General features: G+C 45.9%; 3 protein-coding genes across 5 annotated transcripts in view; 2 read left to right on the top strand and 1 right to left on the bottom strand.

Annotated features, from left to right (window-relative positions):
- Positions 1 to 8080, top strand: part of PPM1L (protein phosphatase, Mg2+/Mn2+ dependent 1L) — an 83209-nt gene extending 75129 nt beyond the window's left edge. The window contains exon 4 of the mRNA XM_064665767.1: positions 582 to 8080. Coding sequence (XP_064521837.1) covers positions 582 to 931 — 350 coding nt within the window. The 3' untranslated portion in view covers positions 932 to 8080. The remainder of the gene's footprint in view (positions 1 to 581) is intronic.
- Positions 7053 to 12810, bottom strand: B3GALNT1 (beta-1,3-N-acetylgalactosaminyltransferase 1 (Globoside blood group)). 3 transcript variants are annotated; one of them, XM_064665768.1, is made up of 3 exons: positions 12753 to 12810; positions 10702 to 10769; positions 7053 to 10052 (listed from the first exon to the last, which is right to left on the bottom strand). In XM_064665768.1, exon 3 carries the CDS (start codon positions 9982 to 9984, stop codon positions 8998 to 9000), a length of 987 nt encoding a protein of 328 aa, XP_064521838.1. In that variant the 5' UTR covers positions 9985 to 10052; positions 10702 to 10769; positions 12753 to 12810; the 3' UTR covers positions 7053 to 8997. The 3 variants fall into 3 exon arrangements, with proteins under 3 accessions (XP_064521838.1, XP_064521840.1, XP_064521839.1); XM_064665770.1 differs by lacking the exon at positions 10702 to 10769; XM_064665769.1 differs by lacking the exon at positions 12753 to 12810 and having other exon boundaries at positions 10702 to 11392.
- Position 12811: 1 nt separating this feature from the next.
- Positions 12812 to 24411, top strand: ARL14 (ADP ribosylation factor like GTPase 14). The gene has a single exon (XM_064665771.1). The coding sequence runs from the start codon at positions 15586 to 15588 to the stop codon at positions 16237 to 16239; it is 654 nt and encodes a 217-aa protein (XP_064521841.1). The 5' UTR covers positions 12812 to 15585; the 3' UTR covers positions 16240 to 24411.
- Positions 24412 to 27264: the final 2853 nt, after the last annotated feature.

Below are 27264 nucleotides of genomic sequence, written 5' to 3'. Positions count from 1 at the left end.
CAGGGCCCACGGTGCATTTTCCTGACTCGAAGTCGAGTTTTGCCATCGGTTTGTCCCCGACAGAATTTTGGTCCTGTTTGACAGAGCCAGATTGGGAAAAGCCTGTAAATGTTTTTGCACTTGTTTCTTTGCTTTGTGCCTTGAAGGCAGCCGTGTGTCCCACTGCAGGGTGTTCTCAGTGCTGTCTCCTTCAGGGATGTGAAATGGGAAACGTGACCCCCACAGGAAGAGGTGTTCACAGGCAGGAATGGAAAGATTTGTCTCGCTGTTTTCCTCTGCTCATCACCGGGAGTTTTCCTGAGCACTGAGTTGTGTAGAACAGGAATTCCTGTGCTGTTCCATGAGCTGGGGGTCTCTCTGGGGGAGCTGCTTTGTTTGAAGGCAGATCCACTGCCGATTCCTCTGCTTCAGCTCTTGCAATCTGGCTCAGCACTCCGAGATGTGCTGAAGGCATCTCCTGCATGTTGAGCTCTGTAAGCCCTGTATCCCTCAGGATGGAGTTTAGGCTGGGTCTGGCAGGAACCAGAGGAATGCTTTTAAGGTTTCAAAGAGCTGCTCTAAGTGCTGGTGTCTCTCTGCAGGTGGTTTCATCAGCTTCAACGGCTCGTGGCGCGTGCAGGGGATCCTGGCCATGTCCCGCTCCCTGGGAGACTACCCCCTGAAGAACCTGAACGTTGTGATCCCTGATCCCGACATCCTCAGCTTTGACCTGGACAAACTGCAGCCAGAGTTCATGATCCTGGCCTCTGACGGGCTGTGGGACGCCTTCAGCAACGAGGAGGCCGTGAGGTTCATCAAGGAGCGCCTGGACGAGCCGCACTTTGGGGCCAAGAGCATCGTCCTCCAGTCCTTCTACAGGGGGTGCCCCGACAACATCACAGTCATGGTGGTGAAGTTCAGGAGTAGCAGCAAAGCAGAAGAGCAGCAGTGAGCAGAGGCTCCCTCTGAACTCGGCACAAACACAGTAGGAAGCTCGAGTAAAAGCCGCTCCGATTCCCCGCGGGAGGAGCGGACGCCTCTGCTCTTTGTTCTGTGCTTGACAACAGGAGCAATACAACAAATCCATGCTGAGCAATGACAGGAATTCAGTTTGTCCACACGTCCCTGCCTCTGGTGACCTTGCTGCTGCTCCTCCAAAACTGACTGGAACCTTCCATTGCACCATTTTCTTTACGAATCCTGTGCAGACTTCCCGTTGGATTCCTCCCCTCCCGTCTCCGAGGTCGGTCCAGGTGCACGGCAGGGCCAGGGCAGTGCTGCTGCTTTTCCCCCGTAGCTGGGACTGCTCATGTTCCTCATCCCTTTAACCCACAGTGATAAGGCTGAATAGGAAAAGGTTTGTGATTATTGGCCTCTTATATGAAGGAGGAAGAGGAGCCAACTCTCCCCCTGCTGCCACACTCTTGGCTCTCTCGCTTCATTCAACCTCACCCCCCTTCAACAAATCCCTGCCAAGCATGTGAGTAGGTAGAGATACTGAATTACCTGAAGCCACATGTTTATTCAGGCTGTGCATTACTCTATAACAATTCTAGGCCATATTGTATCCAAACCAACTCATGGTAAACTTCAGCAAAATACTCTGAGGTCTGACACCTTCTGTGTGAGAAAACAGCTCAGCTGTGAGAGCAGAGTGTTTGTCCTCCACCAGGGATCGCCCTGACCTTATTTTGTTGGCATGGACTTGGAAAGCAATGCAAGGTAAAATTAATTTCATTAGTGACTTTTGGAAAACTCCTCAGAGCAGGGAGTTCCTCAGAGCTGCCTGAGTCAGGGCTGCTCACGTGGTTATTCCTGGTACCAACTGCAGATGGATTCGTGGTGTTAATCCCAGGGCACAGCCTTGTTTTGGGATAATGTACAAATGCCAGGCAGCATCGTTGCACTGTAGAGATGAAAGCTTGTGTTAAATCTAGAGAAAAGCCTGCTTAGATCTAACTTTCAGTATTTAATTGTGTTTTGGAACCTGTGGCTGCTGTAAGTTTGAAGGAGGACAGTGTGAGTTTGTTCTGCACGTGGTAACAACTGCTGAGGGACAGGGTGTGTGAGATGAACGGACCAGGCTGGAGAATTGTAATAATCCTTGGAATCTCCCTGCAAAACGTGGTCCTGGACCATCTGCTCAAGGTTCAGGGCGCTGGAGGTTGTTGGTGTTTGGGTCTGGAGGGGAATCAGAGATCTGCTGCATTAACTGGCCTGTTCTTGGGTGCTGAGCAGGTCTGGGTCTCTCAAGGAGAAAATCAAAGAGCACAAAATCCTGCTCGAGAGGGAATTCCTATCTTAGTCTTTTCAGTTTTGTTCCTAGGTTACCTCTCCCCCAAGGGACCTCCCTCCTTTAATTTGTTGGGGATAATCACAGCTCTTAATTGGATCTGTTGCCTTTACCAGTGCTGTCCAAAACGTGTAGGGGATCCCTTTGCAGCCTCTGCTCATCCCAGACTCCAAGTGGAGCCCTTTGACTCTGAAAAGTGAAAAGCAGGAGAGGGAAGTGTCCAGCACTGCTCCCTCCCTGGAGGATGGGAGGCTCCCAACTTTTTTAATCCCTTGAGCAGTACACGCAGTGACTTGGCAATGCAGCTTGGCAGTTCAATTGAGCAGCTCCCAGGAAACATTAAAAACTGCAGAGCACTTCAGTTGTTTTACTTTGAGAAGGTGTTTGAGGTCAGAAGGCTGGGAAATGCAAACCTTGTGTGGTATTTCCCTGGGAGTGCTCAGTCCTGGAGCCAGGAATGGCACAGCAGCAGTATCAGAGCTCCAGGCAGAGTCTTTCCTGTGTCCTTCACAGGAGATGTTCCATTGCACCAGCTCTCCTTTGGAGGACACAGCCTGGGGAGCTGCCCAGGGAGAAGGAGAATCTGACCCAGCAGCTCCAAAGGAGAGGGATGTTTGTGTAGCAGAGGCATCACCTTCACAGGAACTGGGGGAGTTGGAACTGGAATGATGGTCAGCTCCCAAAAAAACATAGTAGATTAAAAGCACTGGAGTGAAAGCTGCTGGCTGCACTGAGCCTCCTGCAGCTCCCACTCCCGAGGTGAGTGAGAATCCCTGAGGGATCTGTGACCTTTTCCTGAGCATCCCTGAGGGATCTGTGACCTTTTCCTGAGCATCCCTGAGGGATCCATGACCTTCTCCAGAGCTTGGCTCACTGGCTGTGCTCCAGCACTTGTGACAGACAGGATGACAAGGTGGCAGGAATTCCCAGCCATGAGGAGCAGTGGGAGCACTCTGGAAGCAAGCCCTGCTCACAGGATTTAGGAAAACAGTGCAGTGCAGTACAGAAGGGGTTTGCCTGGATGTTTATTCCAGGATCATTCCCTCTGTCACTCCCAGCCCCTCCAGGCAGGCACCAATCAGCCCTGTTCCAGCCTTCAAGTGTCTGCAGCTGCAGCAAGAGCTGCTGGAGCACCTTCAGCTTCCTCTGCAGCCTCCTCTCCCCCTCCCTCTGCACTGTCCTGGCCATCCAGGCCCATCATCTCTGTTGAGCTGGTGATTTTGGCTTTTATTACTTTAAAAAACGAGTTTCAGCTACTTTAGGTGTGAAGCTGAAGGCCTGAAGGAGGTGAGAGGCTTTGTGTGCTCTTCCACCTCCGTGCTCAGTGCCTGCCTGTGCTCCCTGCTGCCAGCCTGCAAAGCTTTTCATCCAAACCCAGACATGTAGAACTTTGCTGATTTGTGCCAAATTCTGTCGTGACACAGCTGTGGGACGACAAGGTTGAGTAATGTACCTTTTGCTGATGCAACCTGAACAATCCAGGGTTCTCCCACTGCCTTAACGCTCCGTCCTCCAGCTGGGAAGGGTTGCCAGGTGCTGTAGCCAGAAATATCCACCGTGGCAGAAGGGGTTCCTCCCTGCTGCTCTCCTGCCTGGGCACCTCTCCAAAAAAAAGAGCTGCCTTTTGGTGGCAGTGGCCAGAACACAGCTGGGAGCTCCTCTTGCCATGGAAGTTTTTTGGAGCCCGAGCCCGAGTGGCTCCGCTGGTGACATCTGTTCCCTCGGGAAGAGCCTCCTGTGGCACAGAACTGAGGGATTGAGTTGCTGCCAGAGCATCTTTCCTGTGGTCCAGTGTGACAAAATGTACCTTGTTCATTAGTTCAGCTGGTCCAGTGCTTAAGGAATTGGGGCTGTTCCCAGGGATGTCACAAGCTCCCCATTAACTCACGTGGGACATTTTAATGTTCAGTGATCGGGATTGGGATCATGGATTGCCATGGAGTTCACCACTCTGATTATACACTGGGAGGGGTTCAGACAGGCTGATCCTTCCTAGAATTCCTGGAAGGGCTGGGACTTTCCCTGCTTGTCCCTCCGGGGCTGGGGTTGGTGGCGCTGTGGCTCCGTCTAGTGGCCTGAGCCTGCCCTGGGAATGGGAACTCCGCAGCATTCCTCCAATTCCTCAGCGGCTCTCTCAGCCCGTGTGGCAAAGGGGAGGGATTTAAAGTCCCCCTTGTCCCTTGTCTCCCGAGCTGGAGTCAGGAATTCGTTGCTCACCTCAGGGCTGGCAGGAGACACCGTTTTATTTCACACCAAACCGATCCCACTCCTTCTTCTGTTGCACCATCCAGCACCAGGCACAGGGATCTCATCCCACAGGGAGGGGTGGCACGGGTGGCACTGTGATGGTGGCACCACCTGTACTCCTAGAATGTCTAAAAATACCCAATTTGACACGAATGAGCCACTTTTACTGATAGATTGTCTAGATTAATATAAATATAAATAAGGCAAATGCCATCCAGCATCACGGACTGTCCACTGACTGTGGGTGCTGCTGCTGTTCTTACACAGTTAAACCATTTACAGAGGTAAAAGTAAAATATTGGGAAGGTTTTCGAATCCAGGAGTTAGAACTGAAGTGCTGCACCAGCCTGAACAGTGTTTGCTGCAGAAACACCAATGCCACAGCCTGAAAATAAGGGATTTTGTGTCCAGCTGCCTCTCAGGATACAGGACAGCCCTGCTTTAAATAATATGGATATATTGCTAATGTAGCTGATACTTGTTTTACACAGAGAAACATTTAGTGAGTGATTATACTACAGAAAAAAAACCAAACAAACTTACCAGCCTTTCATTTCCCAAAGTAGGTTTTTAGGCCTCTGTACAAAATTCCCAAGTTTACAGTTGAGAATGTTCTGCTGGAATTTGGCAACTGCAGAGCCTGGAGCTGCTGCCCCTTGCTGTGCTCCATATATTCATAAATGACCTTTCTAAACCTGAGAACTCAGCAAAAAAAAAAAAAGAGTTACTACTGAGTTGAAGTTTAATTAGTTTTATTTCTGTGGTGCTGACCAGACAAGGTTTAGGGAACCAGCTGTTCCAGAGTTTTCCCTTAGGTAACTCAAAAGTTCCAGGTGTCTCCAGTTCTCCAGGATGGTCTGGGTGCTCTGGTAAGCAAATGGATGCAGCTGAAGCCTTTCTAGAACCATAAATAAGAGGCTCAGGAGCAATTCTTGAGACAACAGTTTGTCCTTCACTCCTTTTTAGGTTATGAAATGTTTAAATAGCCATGTAACTTCTTTCAGCAGAAGCTCCACAGGTTGGGGAAAATGCTGTTATAATCTCCAAAATACACAATTTTGGCAAATTGCTGGGCTAAGTGCCTGTGAATGCTCCCAACAGCTTTCAAAATGTGGATTTTTAAAGCACCCACCTCCTTTTCCTCAAATGTCTTTCGAAGTGTGTGGGACCAAACAGCCAACACGCCATCCAGGCACCAATTCCCAAATCCCTCAGTGCTGGTGTTTCCTGCAATGAGCTGCACCTGCCCCTTCTCCCAGTGAACAAAATTCCTCCTCAAAAATCAGTTCTGCAAAGTCTGAACCTAAAAATAACCATCCTGAAAATCCAAGGCCTCATAATTCTTTAATCATCTCAACATAATGTGGGGTTTTCTTCCCGAAAATTAAAAGAACTCCCTCTTTTAAAATAGATTAAAAGAAACATCAGGTTCTTAGAGATATACAGAAATTACTTTGAACCTGTAAGATTGAAGCTTAATGTCCAATACAGAACAATTCCTACCTGGCTGTATAAGGTATTATTTTATGGGTTTATACTTGAAACAGAGAACCATATTATGTTTCTAATTAAATCCCTGGATCATGGAATGGTTTGGGCTGGAGAGGACCTTAAAGCCCATCCAGTTCCACCCCTGCCATGGGTAGGGACACCTTCCATTAGCCCAGGTTGTCCAGCCTGGCCTTGGACACTTCCAGGGATCCAGGGGCAGCCACAGCTTCTCTGGGCAACCTGTGCCAGGGCCCCCCCACCCTCCCAGGGAGGAATGAGATCCCTGTCCTGCCAAAATTTGGGATCCCTGCCACCTCTGCTTTGGGCAGAAACCTGATAAAATTCCATTGTTTGCTGTGCATCCAGGCATCTGTGAGTTACTTGCATTGAAATGCTTTAGCAGGGACTGGGAAACATAAGGCAAAACTTTGGAAAATATGCCAAGTGTCCTGGGAATACTGATCACAGGGAATGCTGCCCCTGCCTGGTTTATTTGGAATTCGTTTGTTCCAAATGCACACAAAGCATTTCAGCATTTTAACTCCTCTGGAGTAACATCCAGGCAGGGAATTCCACATCAGAACCCCCCTTTGCTCCCCATCCAGCAGCAATTCCCAAACATCTTTGCCCAATGGATTATTACCATTAGGCTTTTCAAGTCAGAAACCCCAATTTTCCTATAAAATCACAAGTACTTGGAATTCTGATTTACTACAGCTTTTAAACCACTTACTGCATGAGAAAAAAAACCAACCCTTAGGATCTGGAAAAATTTTAGGCATTTTTAATACAATATTTTAGGCAGATGCAATAAAATTTGGGCCCACCTCTGACTTCAATTCTTAGATTAGCTCATGGTCTGAAGGTTTTTCACCTCCTGCATGGCTGCTCATGCTAAAAACTTCCCCAATCATGGCTTTGAGCAGAAACAGGAGCTTAGTTAGGAATTTTACAGTTAGGAATTTTCCAGCCTTTTAAGCAATAATAAGGTCAGACTCAAACACAAATCAGATTTGGAAAGGAGGGGTTTTTCAGAAAACCAGGACTCATTTTCCAGTGGGATTCGTTGCAGAGTTGCTGTCACTGTAGGTGACAATTAATTTCAAACTGATCACTGTGTACAAACCTTTGTTTGTTGAGCAGTGTCAGCACTTGGGGCACAGAAACCCCAAATACTGGCAGGTGGTGGGTGTGTTTCTGGTCCTCTGTGACCCTCCTTTCTCCCTCACCAGGACCACTCTCTGCTTTATCTATTTTCTGAAGCCTGCAGAGTCATAATTACATTTTTTTTTGGGGGGGGGGAAGCAATAAAAACTGTGCTGTAGTATCAGTGTTCTTGTGGCAAATAATTTATTTCTGAACACGTAACATGGCAGGCTTCTAAAAAACAGAGGGGTTTGGGTTCTGAGATGTAAGAACAATCATAGAACAAGGCAAATATTTCTCACAGAGCTCTCAGGATCTGCCCAGAGAACAATCAAATCCCAGATCCTAAACCCGTGGCACAGCTGTAGTTGTACCTGTTTCTGGAAATACAAGAGCATCCTTCCCTCAGTTACCCAATTATGTATCTTCAGCTATTTAACAAAAAAAAAAAAAAAAAAACTCTTATTTTTTAAAAACTTCGATCTTACCATCCATCCTTAGAACACTGACATCTTGTCTAGAGAGTGTTGTCCCCCAAACCTCACTTTTATACCTAAAAAAATACCCCGTCCTCCGGTCCCACCCGACCCCCACGTGCAGCTGTTGGAAAAGAGCCAAACTCAATCCCGACCACAAGGGAATGAAGGCACTGCTGAAACCTCCCCCCCGTGGTCCTGGAGGTTTCTGCACCTCTTGTGGTTTGTCTCTAGGAGACACTGTGCAATTCTGCCAGGCAAAATCCCTGGGAACAGGAGCTGCTCCATGGACAGGATGTCACCGTAGTCTCCTCCCCGTGTAGTGGATGTGTCCAGATTAATTATGTTCATGCAATTGCAAAATTCTGTATTGTTGTCTCTTAGAAGTGTAAACTACTGAAAACTGGGCCTTGCTGATATGAATAAAGTGATTAAAAACTGGTCTTTACACACAGGGCAGAGTTTGTCTTCTTTAAATATAAATATCGGGGGGGTTCTTCCTTTTTTGCATTTTAAAATGTGGGGGAAGGAAACTAATTGAGAAAAGCAGACATAAATCACAGGAGAAATTATTCTGCTTTTATCTTCCCTGTGGCTTCCAAAGCTCTTGGGATGCATCAGTACACACAGAGAGATGTTTATATATGGGGGTGGATTATCCCAGTGGTTTTGGGATGTCTCCTAACCAGTGAACTCCACCTGCCCTCCAGGAGTCTGGGAACACTGTCAAGGACACCAAAGCCATTCTATTTTATGTCTGTAGAGACACACACAAAAAGTGCCCCACTTTCCCAGAATTTCCCATCAGCTCCTGCAGATCCCACAGGCTTGGAATGTTCTCAGAAGCCTTACAGAGGTGATACATTTAAATACCCAGGTGTGACACTCTCAGAAGGGTCACAGAGGTGAGACACAGAAAGAAGGTTGTTTTGCTTCACACTGGGCAGAGAACAAATAATGGAGAGTGGCTATAAAACCATAAAAACAATCCAGGCAGGAATTTGGGAAGCATCCTCAAAGCTGGTTTCTTGGCATAAACATTATTCCTTTTCATTCATTCCAGAAGATTCAGGCAGAAATCCCTGCAGCTGATCATGTGGGGAGGTGTCAGAGGCAGATGGGACAGAGCATTCCAAAGTTCCCTGAGCATTCCAAAGTACCCTGAGTGTGTGGGATACCCACATGGAAAAGTGCTTTGTGAATTCCTGGTATTTTTATTTAAGACTACTGGGATGTTCCAGGGAAATGCTGCTACTGCAGTGTTGTCAAAGGCATCTCTAGAACTGCTTTTGGTTTGCATTTCCCTGCCCTTTAAATGTTGTTTTTACACCAAACAGGTTTTTAAGTTTGTGTGTTAATCCAGAATCAAAGGCAAGTCACGGAACTGCTGGATGACAAATCCTGCCAAAACTGGATGAGTTCACTCGGTGTAAGGCCATGAACTGCAATCAGGTGCCTGTACTTACAGACATCAAAATTAACTTTATACAGGAAGAACTGTTCTGCATCTTCTGGAACGCTGACGTTGACTTTAAGAATATTTAAGCAAATTCCAACATAAACATCCTCGAATTTCACGGGTTTGACGTGGCTCATCAGCTCATAAATCCTCAGGGCCAGCTTTCCATCCAGGACATAGCCCATCCCACCACAGTAGGGAGGGTACAGCCTGAAGGGATATTCCTGGTAGGAGATGGATCTGGTTTTGTCAGAGCCCCTGTAGGCAAAGTTGTCGATGAGGGGGTAACCAGTGAAAAGGTTCTCCGAGGAATTCTGCTGCAGCAGGAACTTCACCAGGTTGGGGGTGTTGATGAAGACATCACTGTCAGTCTTCATGAGGAACCTGGTGCTGGGGCAGAACTCAGAGACCCATTGGAACCCCATGATGGTCTTCAGGGTGAGGTTGTCGTAGGTGTCCAGGAAATCCTGCCGGATGATGTCTCCATAGAGGATGCTCTCGTCCTCCACCGACAGCTCTGCCGCGTTGTCTCCCCTCTGGGTGTCCTGCCCCAGCAAGAACAGGGTCAGGACTCGGTGGCCCCACCAGGAGCTCTGAGAGCCCCACGTTATCCTGATGGCCTGCCTGGCCTTCACCTCCTTCGGGCGGGAAGACACCAGGATGACCAGGAATGGGTGGATGTCCCGGCACTTCCAGCGCTCCCGCAGCGTGAACAGGTAGTTCTGCTTGTAAACGGGTTCATACTCGTAGAAATACATCAGGTTCACCTTCTCAAGCACAGTGTTGGAAGGAAAGGCTATGTACAACATTGTTACCATGGAAAACACCAGGAGAAACACAAAAACCCACTTCAAGGGCCTCCTGTACGTGGCACCCACTGGAAGCAGTGTCATGGTCTATCTGTGGAAGTGCACTGGTGACCTTCAGAATCCATTGCATGAGTCCTGAAGCATCTTTCTTGCTGGAAAAGAAAGGAACAAGTAGCATTCAGAGCATTGTTATCCAAATATTACCTTTTCCTTCTCCAAAGTGTCAGCAGGAAGCGTGGTGTAAAGTGAAGACAAATCCAAGCCTCCCTGATCCAGCTGTTCCATCCTGCACTCCATGGATCACAGCATGGACTGAAACCTCCTGGCTTTCTCCTTGGAAATCACCCCTGCATGGATCTGAGCCAATGTTGTGATCCCAGAGATCTCAGAGATCCACATTGTGATCCCAGAGATCTCAGAGATCCATGTTGTGATCCCAGAGATCTCAGAGATCCATGTTGTGCTCTCGATCTCTCCCACTCTATTCCACTGCCAGGAAGGAACAAAATCCAGCGGCTACAAAGCAAGTGGATGTTCAGAGGCTTCAAAATGTGGGATTTCTCTTAAACACAGGAATTCCTACTGGTTTGTATGAGCTGGAGCAAATCAGCCAAGACAGCAAAATTACACAAAAATATTTCATCCCCTATTTAAGGGTTGAGCAGCTGCTTGTTCTGAAGGTGCAAGAATGTAAAAATCAACACATTTAATTAAATTAAGTGATTTAATAAAGCCATTTTTGACCAAAACCATCACCATTTTTACCATTAGCCAAGTCATGTTTGGATTTGAGACACGCACCTCGGCCTGGAGCCCCAGCTCCTCAGCAGGTACTTCCAAACCCCATGGAATCCGTGCTGAAGCCATTCCTACAGTGTCAGGATTAGAGATTCCAATCAACACATCTTCCCAAAACTCAGTTTAAACCCTGTACCCTCCATGTACCACTGTTTACCTTTCCTGTATTTCTTTAAAACTGCACATGCTGTGCTCATACATTAGACATCTTGAGGAATTCCAGAGGATTTCTGATGTTTGCAGTAATAATATTTACCCTGCACTGTAAAGTGCTCACAAAGACACAGTAAGGGTGAGGGAAGGCTCAATTTCTCAGCACAATTAATTACTGTTTATCTTCAAAAATATCACCACAGGGCTTCTAAGTGTTTTGTATTTGACAAATACACAGCACACTGGAATCCAAGGAAATTTGATTTGCCAGAGCCCACCTGCCTCATATTTCTGTGTAGGATCTGACTTTAAATTCATCATCCTTTAAAAGAAAAATCTGGAGCACATTTCTTTAAAATTCACCAAAGACGCATCTTTAAAATGGATTTAAAGCAATTTTATATAAATAAGTATTTAATAGAAGATTTTTGGACTGATCCCTCTCAAAACCAGGAAGTAACTAACAGGTATCTTCTCTCTATATCCACCAACTTGACTTTCAGTGAACAATATGAAAATACATAGTGGAAGAAAATAATTTAAGTTTTTTATATATATATATATATATATCAGTGCTTATTATTTCATATTATATCAATAACATTTATCAGGGTTTGATGACCAGCTTAAAGCATGTCATAGCTGGATCAGTTCTTGGCTGCCTAATGGAAAAAAACCATAAGGACTTTGATTCTTTATGGCAGTCACCCTCCAGGATCATTGACCACTTCAAACACAGGCAGGAAAACAGGCAAATCCAAGGGGAAACCCCAAACACAGCCCTCAGAAAATCTCCATCTCTTCCTATTTCAAAAGGGTAAAGCAAAGGAAGGAGGTTGAAGCAGCGAGGTCTGAGTGGAGCTGGACCTTCTGCCCGGTCCTGGTGCAGGTGCAGCCCTTCCAGCTTCCCAGGGTGGGTTCTCCACCACTTCCAGGCTTTATCTGCTGGCAGTTTTCCCCTTCCAGTTGTACAGCAGGCACATCAGGAGCAGCACCAGGTCAGGAACTGCTCCTTCCGGGGAATTCCTTTCATTTTCTTCCAAGCTCACAACTCCCTGGCTCTGAGATTGAGCCAAGAGATCAAACCGATGAACTTTGGAACAAAGGTGAGGCAACATGTGCTGAACATGCTCCACAGGGATTTCAGATCTGTCTCTCACACTCTGCTTCAGCCAGGGAATTACGGAGTGTGAACATGCTTGGCAGGAAAAAGGCAGTAAATTCTCATATTCACTGAAGACTGACAATTCCAATAACTATATCATCCAATTTAAAGATTTTAAAATATCTTAATGTTAGATGTATAGAAAAACAAATCCTTTTGCTTTATAAAGCTACCAGCAGAAATTATTTAAAAATTTATTCCTGTCCCTTGGCCTCAAGGTCAGGTTGGATGGACCTCTGGGCAACTTGGTCTATGGAAGGTGTCCCCTCCCATGGCAAGGGGTGGAACTGGATGATCCTTAAGATCCTTCCAACCCAGACCAGCCAGTGATTCCATGCGGTTTACAACCAATCTAGGGGAAATTTTGCAAGACGCCGGTGTACGATGCTCTAATATAACAATACTTTACGAACTATTTTAAAGGACTTTTAACAACGACTTGCTCTCGCTTCTGACCGCCCGAGCAACCCCGGTTCTCTGTTCCAGGCGCCTTCTCTCGTGCCATGGATTGAGAAGCAGCAGGGAGGGATGGTGCGAGGGGCTCTGCCGCCCTCTGCTGAACCCAGGCAGCGATTTAAGGCCGTTTCAGTGGTTTTTATTAAAATCAGGCACCGGAGCGGCGCTCGGTGCCCGCGGTCATTGGGCTCCCCCCGAGCACCCACCGCGGCCCGGGGGGGACCCGCTCCCGCTCCCATCCCAATTTCCCACTCCCATCCCAATTTCCCGTTCCCATTACCGTGTCCCTCCTGTCGCTGCCGGGCCCGGGAAGCGGCACCTCCCCTTCCGCCTCCCCGCCGATCCCCGCCTTGCCCCGCCCGGCTCCCGGGGCATCCCGGTGGCTCCCTCCGGCAGGAATCCCGAGCTAAGGCCGGGCAGGGCCGGGCAGAGCAAGCGGCGCTTTCTCCCCCTCCTGCTTCGGCCCTCGTGAGGATTCACTCCCTCCATCCCATCTGCTGACTTTAGCGAGTGGAATAACCTGCCCGGGCAACTCGGCGACCTGCAGAGTTTACACAAAACACATCTGTGCTTTGGGCGCAGATTAGCTGGAGCTAAATCAGCTGTCCCGGGTTTATGACTCGGGGTTGTGCAACCGAACCTACAGGCAAACCCTAAACACAGGATAGTCCTGGCCCGGGCAAACACACCTTTGGACAAAGCAAAGGTGGATGTTCCATCCATGCTCGGGAGCAGATATGGGGTTAGAACCCGGCAGCAGGAGCTGCATCACACCCTGTCCTGTGTTTGATCTCACACTGGTTATGAACCCCGAAGCAATGCAGGGAATCCTCTCTGGAAGCAGCTCTGGATCACAGGCTCCTGCTCTGAACTGAACTCGTGTGGGCTCTGGTGCTGTTAGAAATGACCAGACCCCGATGCCCTCCCAGGGCAGCTGCTCTGTGCTGGCCTTCACTTTAATTAGCTGGTGAAAATCAGACTCTGCTTGATCACTGCCATGAAGTGACGGCCTGATGTAAGGAATGACAGTGGTGACCATGAACACTGAACACAGCTGGAGCAGACACAGAGCAGAGAACTGTGTGAGCTTCAAGTCACAGCACCACCCATCCCTGCCAGGCTTTGCCCTTGCTCAAGATACCATGTTTCCTCAGAACTGCACACTGTTTTCCAGGGAATTCTGATTCATTTGACCGTATTACACATCTCAGAGTTGCCTCCCTGTCTTTCAGTTCGTTCATATACATTATTTATAAGGAAACACAAACCCTTTCTTCCCGGATTTAATACATCATGACCTGCTCCTGCAAAAAGTCCTCCACATAATCTATACGTCTTATTAACTATGAAAAATGCACAGCACTGAGAACATCACTGTCATATTTTGTTGCCCCCAATTAGTTCTGGTCTAACCCTTTTAGCTTCAAGAGATACCAGATTATAACTTGTCTGACAAGGCTGAGGTCTATTTTACGCAACATGTAATATGTGAGCAATCAATGTCGTAATTATTGAAATGATTGTGCTATCAGTCAGCAGCTCCTTTGGCCACCAAGACCTTCACAGCTTTTTGCTGATTATATATTTTCTGAAGCAAAGACAAATGGTTTCTTGGATGTGAGAGCAAGTTAGTACTACAGTACTTGGTATGTGTTGGGCCAGCCCGGTGTAGGTCTGTCTACTGTCTGAAAAATGGAGACTCAATAGGAATTCAATAATATCAGACTAAATTTTCTGTCTCCTCTTGGTTTGTTTTACTATTTAGAATGCTGGCAAAAGAAATTATCAAGACACGGTTATTTCCCTGACTCTTGTCCCTTTACTGAAGGAAATCTTCATCAGTGGGCAGGCAGGGTAGAGCAGAATGAAGCTAACAGAGATTTTTAATTTCAGGCAGCAGAGTCTCAGCGATGACTGGTTCGTAAAGTCTATATTTACTCATTATATCATCATACAGAGTGCAGTTAAAGTTGTTCATACAAACAGAACCCCCAGCTCACAGCTGTGGCAGGAGGAGGCAGTGCCCTGGTCAGAGGCAGGTGGGTGGAGCAGAGCCTGCCTTTAGAGGAGCTCTGTTACAGTTTGATTGAGTCCCTGGGCCTGGGGAGACTCAGATTAGAAACCACTGACACAGAATCACAGAGAATGCTGAGCTGGCAGGGACCAAGCAGGGTCATCGAGTCCAACTCCTGGCCCTGCACAGGACACCCCAAGAATGACACTTTGTGCCTGAGAGCCTTGTCCAAACCCTCCTGGAGCTCTGGCAGCCTTGGGGCCGTGCCCACCGCCCCAGGGAGCCTGGGCAGTGCCCAACACCCTGTGGGGGAAGAGCCTTTTCCTGAGATCCAACCTAAACCTCCCCTGACACAACTTCCAGCCATTCCCTCGAGTCCTGTCACTGGTCACAGAGTGAAGAGATCTGTACCTGCCCCTCTGCTGCCCCTTGGGAGGATGTTGAAGACCCCAGTGGGGTCTGACCTCAGTCTCCTCCAGCTGAACAGACCAAGTGCCCTCAGCTGCTCCTCTTGTGGCTTCCCCTCCGGACCCTTCCCATCCTCATGGCCTCCTTTGGATTCTCTCTAATATCTTAATATCTTTCTTATATTGTGGTGCCCAAAACTGCACACAGAACTCAAGGTGACATCGGTTTGTTGCTGGAAGATGCACCTTGAGGGCACCTTGTCAGTTTATGGATTGATAAGTATGGACAAACCTTAGGATTTCCCCTCCTCCCTGGTTGTGTTTATACATAATTCCTTTTCCCAAATGGATGTGGATGCAGGGATTGATCTCTGAGCACGCACTGAGACAGGGCAGACTTTCCCCAGCCCACGGATCAGGGAGTAGAGCCAGGCTGCTGGTCCTGGAAGTGTTGGAAGACCTGTTGGAAGGCAGCAACCTTTGTGCCCGTGACCAATTGGTAGGTTACTCATGGTGTCCCACCCACAGGCTTGGCACGGAGGGTGCACCTTCCTGAGCGCTGCTGGCCTGTTATCAACCCGATAAACCACCCGGTGTATTTGCACAGAGGTTTTACTGACTGCAGAGCACAGAGCTGCTTCTTCCCCTTCCTGCCTCTTTGTGCTTCATCTCACGGAGGAGGAAAGACATCGATGCAAATTGGCTTCACGGAAGAGAGGGAATATCCCAGCCTGGCTGGAGTGGAGAACTCCAGGGCAGAAATGGGCCACCAGAACACCAAACCCCACAGAGAGAAGCAAGCCAACATAGTGATGCTGGGACTGGATTCTGCAGGAAAATCCACGCTGCTGTACAAGCTCAGGTACAAAGATGCTTTTCTGACCACGCCAACCATCGGCTTTAATGTGGATATGATTGAAACCGGGAGAGATTTTACCCTGACGTTTTGGGATGTTGGAGGGCAAGAGAAAATGAGGCAGGTCTGGAGCAATTTCCTGGAGGGCACAGATGGACTGCTGTACGTGGTGGACAGCTCTGATAAGCGACGGCTGGAGGAATCCAGGAGAGAGTTTGAGCTCATCCTGAAGAACGAATCCATAAAAAACGTGCCGGTCGTGGTGCTGGCGAACAAGCAGGACTTGCCTGGAGCTTTGAACGCCGAGGAAATCACCAGGAGGTTCAAGATGAAGAAGTACTGCAGTGACAGGACTTGGTACGTGCAGCCCTGCTGTGCCATCACGGGAGAGGGGCTGGAAGAAGCTCTCCATAGAGTGACCACGTTTGCCAAACAGTACAGCAGATCCAAGGAGTCCTTCAAAATCCTGAAGGAATTCGAAACACTTTAAGGATTTCTATCATCAAACTCTGGAGAATGTTAACATATCTTGTTGGACCGACTAAATCTGGAAATATTGGAGTCTGGGGAACTTTTATACATAAATATTTATAAAGAACTTTGACAATATTGAAGTCTACTGTTATACCTGCAGATGCTTCCGAGATACGACTCTGCAGCATTTTATTATTTTTTTTTTATTTGCTCAGGGTTGTTCAGCTCAGAAATGTGGCTGTTGAACGATGAGAAAGGTGGAGTTGAGCACCTGGAAACAAAATAGGTGAGAAGTGTTTAAATCCCTTAAATCAGGTCATTTTGTAAGAGGTAAACGAGCCAAGTCATTTGTTCAGCAATGATAAAACGCTGTTTTGTAATAAATACTCTGTGGATGTATTTCTCTTATATGTATATTTATATATATGAAATAGTGGTTTTAGAGCTTAAACTCTTAATTATGTACAAGAGAACTTGTTGGCTATTACTGCATTCTAGAAACAATTACTCCAAACAGGTTTTAACAAGCAGGATCTGCCCCTCAATCAGCCCCAGGCAGAGCTGGGATCCAGTGCTGTCTCTAAGGTGTAGGTCTGATGTCCCGTTGTCCCAGATTTCCATGTGCTGCTTTCCTTATTTCACTGCTGGATTGCTCTCCTTAGCCAGGAGCAGATGGATGGGATCAATCCAGAAAGTGCTGAATCCCAATCTTTTTGGGGTGGGGGAGGAACGGGAGAATTGGCTCCTTGGTCATTTTTTAATAGATCTTGACAGATCCTGTCCTGCCTTTACTGAAACCATCTGAAATATTGTTACTGATAAATTTAGGTTTGATTAAATTTGACATAACTAATCCCATTACTACAGTTTGTGCAAAACAATTCCAAAGGAAATTTCTGTGCAGATTTCCTGCTGGCTGAAGGAGGGAATTAATATCCTGAATTAAGGCAATGAAGGATTGATAACTAGAAGACTAATTGAACTCTATCAACCATGGAAGCAGTTTAAGGCTGACGAGTTAATAAGGCCTGCTCTGTAAAAGCAGGAGAAAATAGATCATTGAATTGTTGATTGTAATCCAGTCCAATTCCTTCTGCCTCCTTGGCAGAAGATGGGATGCCCCAGTGCTTTCCTAGATGCCTGGATTTTTTTATCCCTATTCCTACCACAATCTTTGACCACAGACAAGTCATTCAACCACTCTGTGCCTCAACAGCACCTCAGAAAGATGAACTTCCCAGGCATGGGTTCTGGAAAAGTCGTGGCCATGACCCTGGAAAAGGGGTCCTCTTATGCACCTTTTTTTTGGTGACAAAATGATGATGCCAAGTCATTCACTGAGGGAATTTGTGTTTCGTTCTTACTAATAAACAGGCAGGAATTTCAAGTTACAGGAGGGTGAAGCAGCAATAAAATCACCCAGACATACCCTGTTGTCTCATGACAACAAAGGCCAAAAAATCATCAGGTGAATTTGCTGAAATAGCAAACAAAGGGAGGTTTCTCAACAGAAGCTGTTGTTAATACTGAGACTAATTACCAGGGGCTAAATCCTGACTCATGTTGAGACTAAAAGGAGAGCAGGGATCTGTATTTCTCATTGCCTGGGCTGATGATTTAGGTTCAATATCAAATACCATCTTCTGGCCCTAGAAAGATCTTTAAAAGTCATTAACATGAGTTTTCCAAACCCAGCAATTCAATGTTAAGAGAAGTAATATTTCAAATGAATACATTCATAAGCATTTGCATTTTATGGTATATATTGAATTCTCTTAATCTAATCATGGGTCTGTTATAAACCTCAGCTTAGTTCTGTGGCCTCAGGACTCCCTCAGGGAGAAACACTCCTGAGAGATTTAATGAGGGTGCACCAGGGTCTCTAATTAGACAAGAAGCAAGTTCTGAAGGGAGAAATAAAGTCCTATTATAGGCCAGCTCATACAGCTAAAAATGAGAATAAGCTTTCAGGCACACAGGCCCTTCTGCAGGTTAGCAAATTACAGCAAATGACACATCAGCTTGAAGAAATATTTTACATTATGCTTTAAAGGAGAGAGATAAACTCTATTCCATTCACTTTGTGGAATATCAAGTACTTAAAAATTGAATTTTCTAAGAGCTTGCTTTCCCAGAGAAGTGAAGCCTGTTATATCTGCCCATGGAGACCCCAACCTTTTGGAATAATTTTGAAGCTTTAAAATAAATATGAATCGAGCTGGAGGTGCAGGTTCTCAAAGGAATTATATGCCTGAAAGTTTAATTAAAAAAAATCAGAGAAAAGTGACCACAGCAGTGCCCCCGGTGAGGGCAAAGCTGATAAGGAACAAAAGGAATCCCCATGGAGATAAATGTTCCCTCTGAGCCACAGGAGAGCCAAGGGATCATCAATCCACAGAGCCTGGCTTTAATTAGTTCCTTTGCTCCCGGAGCCGGTTGGTCTTTTCCATCCTGCAGGAATAAGCAAAATACTTGGGGGCTTCCTTAGGGTGGGGAGACCCAGGAGATGGATCCACTGCTCCAAACTGCCTTTCTGGGCCTGCAGCAAAGAACCTCTGTGACCACTCAGCAAGGTCTGGGAAGTTCCACGGGCAGGAAGGGGCAGAGGAAGCGGAACTTTGTGGCTCAGCTGTGGCCGGAGCAGAGCAGAGCTGGTGCCACAGGCTCGCCCCAGGGCCTGGGAATTGCTGGATATCTGATCCCATCACGTGCTCCGTGGTGAAATCAATATCCAGGGAGTCACAAAGGTGTTCCACAGCTTTATCCTGCTCTGGAGAGCTTGGGATCTTTGGGCTGCTTGGCTGAGCAAGATGAGCAGAATCGTCTTTGAGTTTCAGAGCACAGCCAAGGGGAATTCTACTGCTGCTAAAAATGCATTCCACAGTATCATAAGCAAAATTTATTCCTGGATAGGTTTTTTTATTTTATTTCATTATTTACAATCTTACAGGTCACTCAGTGAAAACAATTTTAGGGTTTTTGAAGGCTTTGGGAAGGTGAGAACTCAGAATACTAAGAACACTGCCCTCTGTGGGAGGGGAACTGAAGCCTGTGAGCTGCAAAGTTTGCATGGGATGAAAGGCCTTAAAGAGTTTGGGTCAGGTGTTTGTATTGCTTCAGGTTTGGGAATTTTTTCCATTAGTCATCCTGGTATTCTTGCATTTTTTTATCGCTGGATTCTGTCAAGTAGCTAAACTGCTCCAGTCCTCCAGTGTCTCCTTACACAGTTTGCTGTTCCTGTTCCCTTCTGCTGACAGAAGAGTCATCCATGGTGTGCTGGAACACACCTGACATCAGGAGTCACAAGGGGAAGAAGGATCTGTGAGACCCAAGGCATGCAGGACCCTGTGCCCTCTCAAGGAGATCATCCACCAGGACGTGTTTGGATGGGACAATTTAAAAGTTGAGGGTGGGGACCTGTCCTTTTGGCCATTTGTTGACGAGATCACTGTGGTGTGAAATCATGATGGGTTTTCAGAGACCTGAAATAAGTCACAGAGCTCCCTGGACACAGATCCAGCAGGATGCAATGCTGTTGGAAGGGAAGGTGTGGAGCACTGCAAGTTTGGATGGTAACACTCCCTCCTCCTTTGCCTGGGAGACAACTCTCCAATAATTTGAGCACTCTGCAGAATCAGAGGGAGGTGTAATGTCTGAGGAATGCAGGACAAGGCTTTTCCAATATCAGACAGTGCAGTGCTGGGCATTACTCAAATGTCTCTGTGTCTCCTCCTCATTCCTGACAAGTAACTGAACCAAAGGAAAGACTTTCCTGGATAAACGAGTCCTAAATCTACTGCAAAGGGAGACAACAATGCCTTGAAGTGCTGAATAAACATTAAAGAGCTTAAAGCAGGTTTTCTTCTCAAAGCAAATAACCCAAGCTACAACCAGGCTTCTTCCACTTCTAATTAGCTCAGGTATTTCTGTTCAGCACAAGATTGTGGACATGTATCTCCTCAGATCCCACAGTCTGGATTATCCAAGGCTCTGTAATTTAGGATGGAAACTCTGGAGGGTGGAGGCCCTGCTTCCAAACCACACTGCAGGGACCATTTGCAAATGTAAATTCATGAACAGCAACAAGTCCAAACACATCTGATTTTGAAGGGATTTTAGCAGGTTGTGCATTACTTTGTGCTCCAGTTTCTGCAATGTTCTGTCCTACAGCTGTGATGAATGTTCTTGTACCCCTCCTGCTCATCCAGGACGCGTTTGCAGTGTGCCTGTCCCCCTCATCCAGCTCTGGGCGGGGCTGGATGTGATAACTTTGGGTTCTTTGGTCACCAAAGACACTGCCCCTCACCCCTGTCACCTCTGTGTCCCCTCCCCAGCTACACATTTACACCTGCAGGTCCCGCCCCAGCAGAGCTTTCTCGTCCTCTTGTCCTTCCCCAGGCATCACAAAGGCAATGCCTGTTTTCCTGGTCTCTTTATCAGATTTTCACAGTGCTTTTGTGCCCGTTCTCATGCCACTCCTTGTGCTTGGAATTACCTAAACACAGTTACAATCCCCTGTCATTGTTTCCCTCCAGGTCCTTCCTCAAAGCACTCCTTTCCCACGATGTGTGTAAAGCTCCTGCCGATGGCTGTTAGGGTTTTACGACCAGGCCCTTGACCCATATCTTTTGATGAGTATTTTTTATTATTTCCTTGTTCTCCCCGTATTTATTCATCTGTTCCCTTGTCGTGCTTTCTTTGGTGCAAAGATCACCTGTTTATTCTGTGCTTCTGCACTGATGACAAGTTCCTAGACCTTATATTTCTGCTGTAAGCAGCCTGAATCTGGTGAAATATCTCCTAAAACAAGGAATTTTGTGAGTTGAATAAACCATCAGGCTCTGAAACCTGAGCCACGTGTGTTGTTTCTTTTTAGCAAATCTAGATGGCAACTGCAGCAACAATTTCATTGATCCAGACAAAGGCTAATCTCCTCTGGAATTCTCCTTGGCCGTTAAAGGGTAACTGTGCCTTAATCAATAGTTTTCAGTTACTTTATCTAAAGCACACACATTAATCACTGAAGAATGTGGGGCTCTTGACCTTCCCTCAGCTGATTCAGGAGCCTGAAAATTCTGTTTCTTACAGGACTGTCACAGATTCCTGTGAGAATCCCTCCTATCATTTGGATGCAAACAAAATGTAAAGTCATTTTGCAAACAGCTTAATTAATCTATGATAAATTAATCTCCTCATCGGAGGGGTCTCATGCCCAGAGCCCACTGCTGGTGCCATCAGCTCTTCCCAACAAAAGGCAGTGGATTTCTGACTGAATTTACCTGGTGGTTCCTTTGTTGAGGATTTACACTGTAAGGTTCAATGTATTTAAAGTATATATTGGTCACAATATGTTTGTGTGCTCCTCGTATGTTTAGTGCATACAAACCCAGCCTGAATTCCTCTGAAAAAGGTTAAACAAAATAAGAAAGGGGATGTCACAGAAAAAAGAACTTCAGGAGTTAATCAGGAGGGGAAGTGGGGGAAGATAAACTAAAGCAACACAATGGAAAAGGGAAGAGAAAAGAAAAATAAATGAGAAACATTCTGAGGGCAAACAAAGTCCTGAGTGTGTGGAGATACACAAAGCAATAGAAAGCAAAACCACCTTCCAGCCATCAAGTCTGGAGTGGTTTCTGCACCACTCTTGCGCTAAGAGTTTGTTGAAAAGCCTTCTCTTCTCTTAAAGTCAACATTTAATGGGGACAAACAGGTCAGAACTTCCCTGGGTTCCCTCTGAACACTGAAGGCAACAGTTTCGTAGATTTTAGAGGCCCCCAAGACGTAACCCTAGAGAAAATATTATGCAAATAACTGGCTTGGAGTAACTCTAAACAATATGAACCCTGAGTATGAATAACTAAAAATATAGAACGCACGATAAAAATCAAATGTCGTGGAAATTAGATATAGTTTCAAATACTTCTTCCATTTAACCTACACGGGAAGACTTTGATATTTCTCAGATGCTTATTAAGAGCTGATTGAGCCTTTCCTTTTGGAAGTTTAAGCTTTTCCAATGAGTCATTTGGTTCACTGATTATTTAAAATAATCATTTATTGCTGACACTATGAGGCTGTTCTTCCCCATGTGCTACTAAAATCCCCTGTCGAGTATTAAGGAAAACCCAAGGTAAACACTAGAAAATCTTTATCTCATCGAGTGGTATTATAAAAAAATTCCTGCATAAAACTCAGTGTTTCCGTGCTGAGACATCTTGTGGTGTGTCAGGTGTCCTGCAGCTCAGCAAAACTAAACTGGGGGGATGGCAAATTCATTCTGAGAGGCTTAAACCACACAGCTAAAAATCCTGCACCTCGTTTTTTTGAAACAAAACCAGCCTAATTACAGTGTTGCTGGGACTTATTTTCAGACATGAAGTATTTCAAATCTGATAGTAACAATTTGTTAAATACAAATTTCTGATGTATGTCAAATTCACATTTGTTGTCATTACGCCTTAAGATGAATATTTCACAAGTGCAGAACTTTGTGGCACTGAAATTTCACAACAGGGAGGTCCAAAGAAGCAGATTCCTAAACTGGAATTGCCTTTATTGTTTGGTTTTTTTTTTACATTAAGTTGGTTGTGATTTGTAAGAGCTCTGAGAAGCAGTTCATAACTAAAATGAGATTTGAATATAAAGAGAAGAAATGAATATTAAAAGGAAGAGTTGATCTCAGTGATTTCCAGTTCCTGAAGCTGCTAAAATGCTGTGTATTTCAGGAAAATTCTTTGGCCATTATTCCCCCTCAAAAGAAAAGCTGAAATAGAAATATCACCCTCTATCAGACAGCAGGAAATCAAGGAAATGTCAGTCCTAATCCTTGGGAGAATGGGCCTCCTTAGAGCTGCTCAGAGCCCTCATTTTCTTCATTACAGGGAAACAAAGAGGGATGCAAACTTGGGAGTGTTTTCACAGCCCTGCCCAATATGAGTCCTTTCAGAATTCCTTATTCAGTGTGTATCCCAGTTTCCTTTCAGAAGGAGCCCAAAGCACAGCCCTGACAATGGCAATCTGCAGCTGGACATTTACATTTTTGTTGCCTCAAAGATGCATCTTGGATTTGATGCTGTTTTATGTGCTAAACTCTGCTCCCTGGCAGTGCTAAAAGAGCTTAAATATGAGATGCTCCCAGAAATGTCTCTGGCTTTGGGATCCTTTCAGTGTTTCTGTGTCCAACACACGTTATCAAACACTTCACACCAGCATTTAATTATCTAAGCATATTATATTGTTGATTTTTCTGACACAGCTCTGAGGATCAGCCTCCCATTTGGAAACCTGAGGGAGTGTGAGGACAAGAAACTTCCCTTTCTGCAGACAGTCAAGTGGAACAGGATCCAGAGTACTGGAGTTCCCAGGCCTGCCAGCAGATATTAGGTTTTCCTTTGCCTTCTGAAACATTCTGGAACCCACCCAAACCCAGAAATGTTTTCTGTCACTGTCCTACCATCAGTGGTGCTACCAGGGGCTTCTTAAGAAGGATTTGTTTTGGCATGGAAAGACTATGGAAAGACTATATCCCTGGATCGTTCAGGCCACACCAAAATGGCTCATTTCACTCTGCATTTTCTCACTTTTTATCTCAAGTTAAATTTTCTGCCCTTGCCTTTAATGGGGAATTGTTCTGTTGGAAAGGTGGAGCAGCTGGAACACAGGCAGGGAAGTGCAGCTCCACAATCTGCTGATTGATGATCAATTCCTCTCCTTCCTGGGCTATTTGCAGCTGATGGATTTTTGGGATTGACTCCAACTCTGATACAAAGAAACTTTTTTTTTGCCAACGGTCATTTCCTGATCTATAATTTTGTCTGATCCGGTGCATTAAAAACTGAATGTTTATGGGCTGAATTGTAAAAAATGTCATCAATGGAAATGAAAAGCAATCCCCAAATCGAAGGTTCTATTCGGCAAAAAGTGATATTAAAAGAGAAGGGCTGAGATCAGAAATAGGCTGGTGTGTTATTCCAGAGGCAGCTTTGGAACTCTGAGGATAAATTTGAAGCTGATGCCTCCTGCTCTGTGTCTGCAGGAATGTGGGAGCCCTGGGTGGATCCTCTGCTCGCAGGAGCAGATGTTCAGCTGATGGGAATCAGCAAAGGCCTCGGGAGCCAGAGGAACCACCTTTCATTTGCCCCATGTGGGGAGCTGTGCTTTGGGAGGAACAGAATACTGACTGTTATCTTAGAACAGCCAGTGATGTGGTGGGTTCAAAAAAAGAAAATATAGAGAGTCTTTGATTAGGAAAAAAAGGGCTCATTAGGGGGTGTTTCACACTCAAAGAGGCCTCGTGGGAGGAGATCCTCCTCGGGGCAGCTGGAATGCTCAGGCTGGAAGGAAGGCAGGGGAGCCAGCCTGGGGAGGGACAGGGTAAATGAGGGATTGCTCCCAAACTACATCAGGGACATCCACAGGGCTTTGGCCCTGTTAACATCCGAGAGGGGCCAGCACTGGCTCCAGGAGCCAGAACAACCTCGGTGATTTCAGTGTCTCACACAACGTGATCAAAGTGTTATAAATGGAAAGGTATTGATTCCTACCTACATTTTAGGCTGATTTTCTTTTTCAAGTCTGTGCAGTCCATTACTTTAAGAAACTGTGATGTTAGACAGTGAGGTTTTAGTACCATCCCAACTAAAGAGTATTTTCTGAAGAAAAATACCTCTTTTTTTTTTTAAGTACAAGAAAAGCTAAAATACAGCGTAACCAGTGATTCTAAATGGGCAAATCCAAGGGAAACGTGCCCAGGAACTCCACAGCTTTGGCATCCAGCAGAAATGTCCCCACACAAGAGAATGACCCCTGAGTGTGAGCATAACCAGGGACAGGAGAGCTGTTTAAGTGTCTGTGGGCCTTGTCTTTTATTCCTACTGTCATCCAAAGGCCTTCAGCCAACTTCCATCCCCAACCACCTTCAGACCTGTCCTTTGGACAGCCCTGTGTTTGGCACACCACATGAGAGATATCCAGAAAATATCCCACCAGCAGTGCCGTGGTCTGCTTTCTTGTTAATAGCAGCTATTCCATTTGTATAAACGCCCGGATTAATGGGAATTTTTCTACGTGCACCACAAATCTTTGCAGCTTTACATAAGACTTTGTTTCTTATATTAGGGAGTTTTACTTGCTGTGAAAAGCCACTCGCAGGAACTGCCTTTTACCTAAATATATGTTTAGTAAATATATAATATATATTTATATATATCTGTTGCTAATAAAAATTTCCTCCTTGAATTGCTATTTCCCAGTCTGAGAACTATGCAAAAACATCAAAGATGCAGAGCTTTGTACTGCAGTAGCACATGAAGTTTGAACAGTATCATAACAAGAGAATTTGTGTTACATGCATAATTTATTACGTTGTAGGCACCTACACTGAGCCAAAAAATATCCTTCGAGGAAAAGCTAATTTAGACTCAAAATATCCAGTTGTTTGGGTGTTCTTAAAGACAGCCCAGTGACACTGGGTTAAGAATTCAGAGGGAATCCTGTCTATTCTTCAGAATTTGCCCTCTGAGTGTTTTTGCACTGCAGATCTGAGGTAAAATCAAACACAAATAACGTGGTAATTGTTCCTCCGAGAGCAAAACAGATTAATTAGACTACAGTTACACAAAATGCACTTGATTAACCGCTGATTATGTCTTCAATGAAGTCACAATATAAATTATTCTTCAGACGGCACCAGATCAAAGAGCACTGAAGGATTGTCTTCCTCGGAACATCCATAATTTAGGAAGAGCGAAGCATGTTTTGTATTTCACACGAAGTTACACAGAAGGGAACTGTGCACGTCAGAGCGGGGTGTTAGACCTGGGGATGCAGCAATGCCATTTGTAGGCAGGTCTGGATTTGAAGGAGGATCCTCCGGGGTGATTCTCGGTTATTTTCAAATGGTTACTCATAAAACGTGATTGTTCTCAGCCCCTTGACTCTGTCAATCTTTTTCCAAGAGCACAGGCGGGAGGTCGGCAGGGATGACTCCACTGAAAGGTCACTGTCACCAGCTGGGGCACTGAGTCAGTCTGCTCGCTCCAGAATGTGCTGCCTTTCCGATTCCATCATTCCCAAAGCACACGTTTTGGGGAATCGGGGGCCACAGTGGGGAGTGGTGGAGGTGGGATGAGCAGGTTTGGGTCAGCAAAGACATGGAGGAGGTGGTGATGAAAAGGGTGGTGATCGAAGAAAAGGGCTTTTCTTTCCTTTCATAAACTTCTGGGCTGGGCCTTGGACAGTTTGTATTTTTTACTTCATAGCCTGACTAATTACAGGCCGAAGGCATGGGCAGGAATGGAACATGTAGTACCAATGTATTAGAGCCCAATTTCATTATTCATCAGAGACTTTCTTCCCAATATCTAATCTAAACCTACGCCCTTTCAGTTTGAAGCCATTCCCCCTTGTCCTGTCCCTCCCTCCCTTGTCCCAAGTCCCTCTCCAGCTCTCCTGGAGCCCCTGGAAGGGGCTCTCAGGTCTCCCTGGAGCCTTCTCTTCTCCAGGTGAGCATCCCCAGCTCTCCCAGCCTGTAAATGAGACAGAACACTAATTAAAGAGATGATTTTTTCACTTTTTCTCTATGTGGTCTTCTGAAACATTGCCAGACGGACAAAGCACATTACTTTTTAAAATGTAAATAGGTGTATCAAGAAAATGTCCTTTTTGTCTGCCCAGACTGCAATGTGAAAGGGCTGCTGTCCCTGTACCAGGCTGGAATAAAACACTTTACATATTGGTAGACAAGCAGACTAATTAGCCCTGACTAATTTACCCTCCTCATGCTGCTGTGACATAGCTGCTACATTTATGCAACAGATGTGGCTGTGGTGACTCAGCTTCTGCCACTTCTGGTCTCAGTGAGAACTATCTGGAACTATCAGAGCCCCATCCTCTGAGAAACATCCAGAGACAAAACACACAGTTCCTCACGGTCTGAAAAATCATCGTCTCTGTTTTCACAAAGAGCTGAACCAAGTTCTCTTTTCTGGTACTCGTCAGTGTCTGAGTGACTTGGTGACTCAGTTTTCACGCCTGGGAGGCT

This window comes from Pseudopipra pipra, chromosome 10, assembly GCF_036250125.1.
Source record: "Pseudopipra pipra isolate bDixPip1 chromosome 10, bDixPip1.hap1, whole genome shotgun sequence".
In the NCBI taxonomy this organism is placed as follows: Eukaryota; Metazoa; Chordata; class Aves; order Passeriformes; family Pipridae; genus Pseudopipra; species Pseudopipra pipra.
This window is presented reverse-complemented; position numbering and strand designations above follow the sequence as displayed.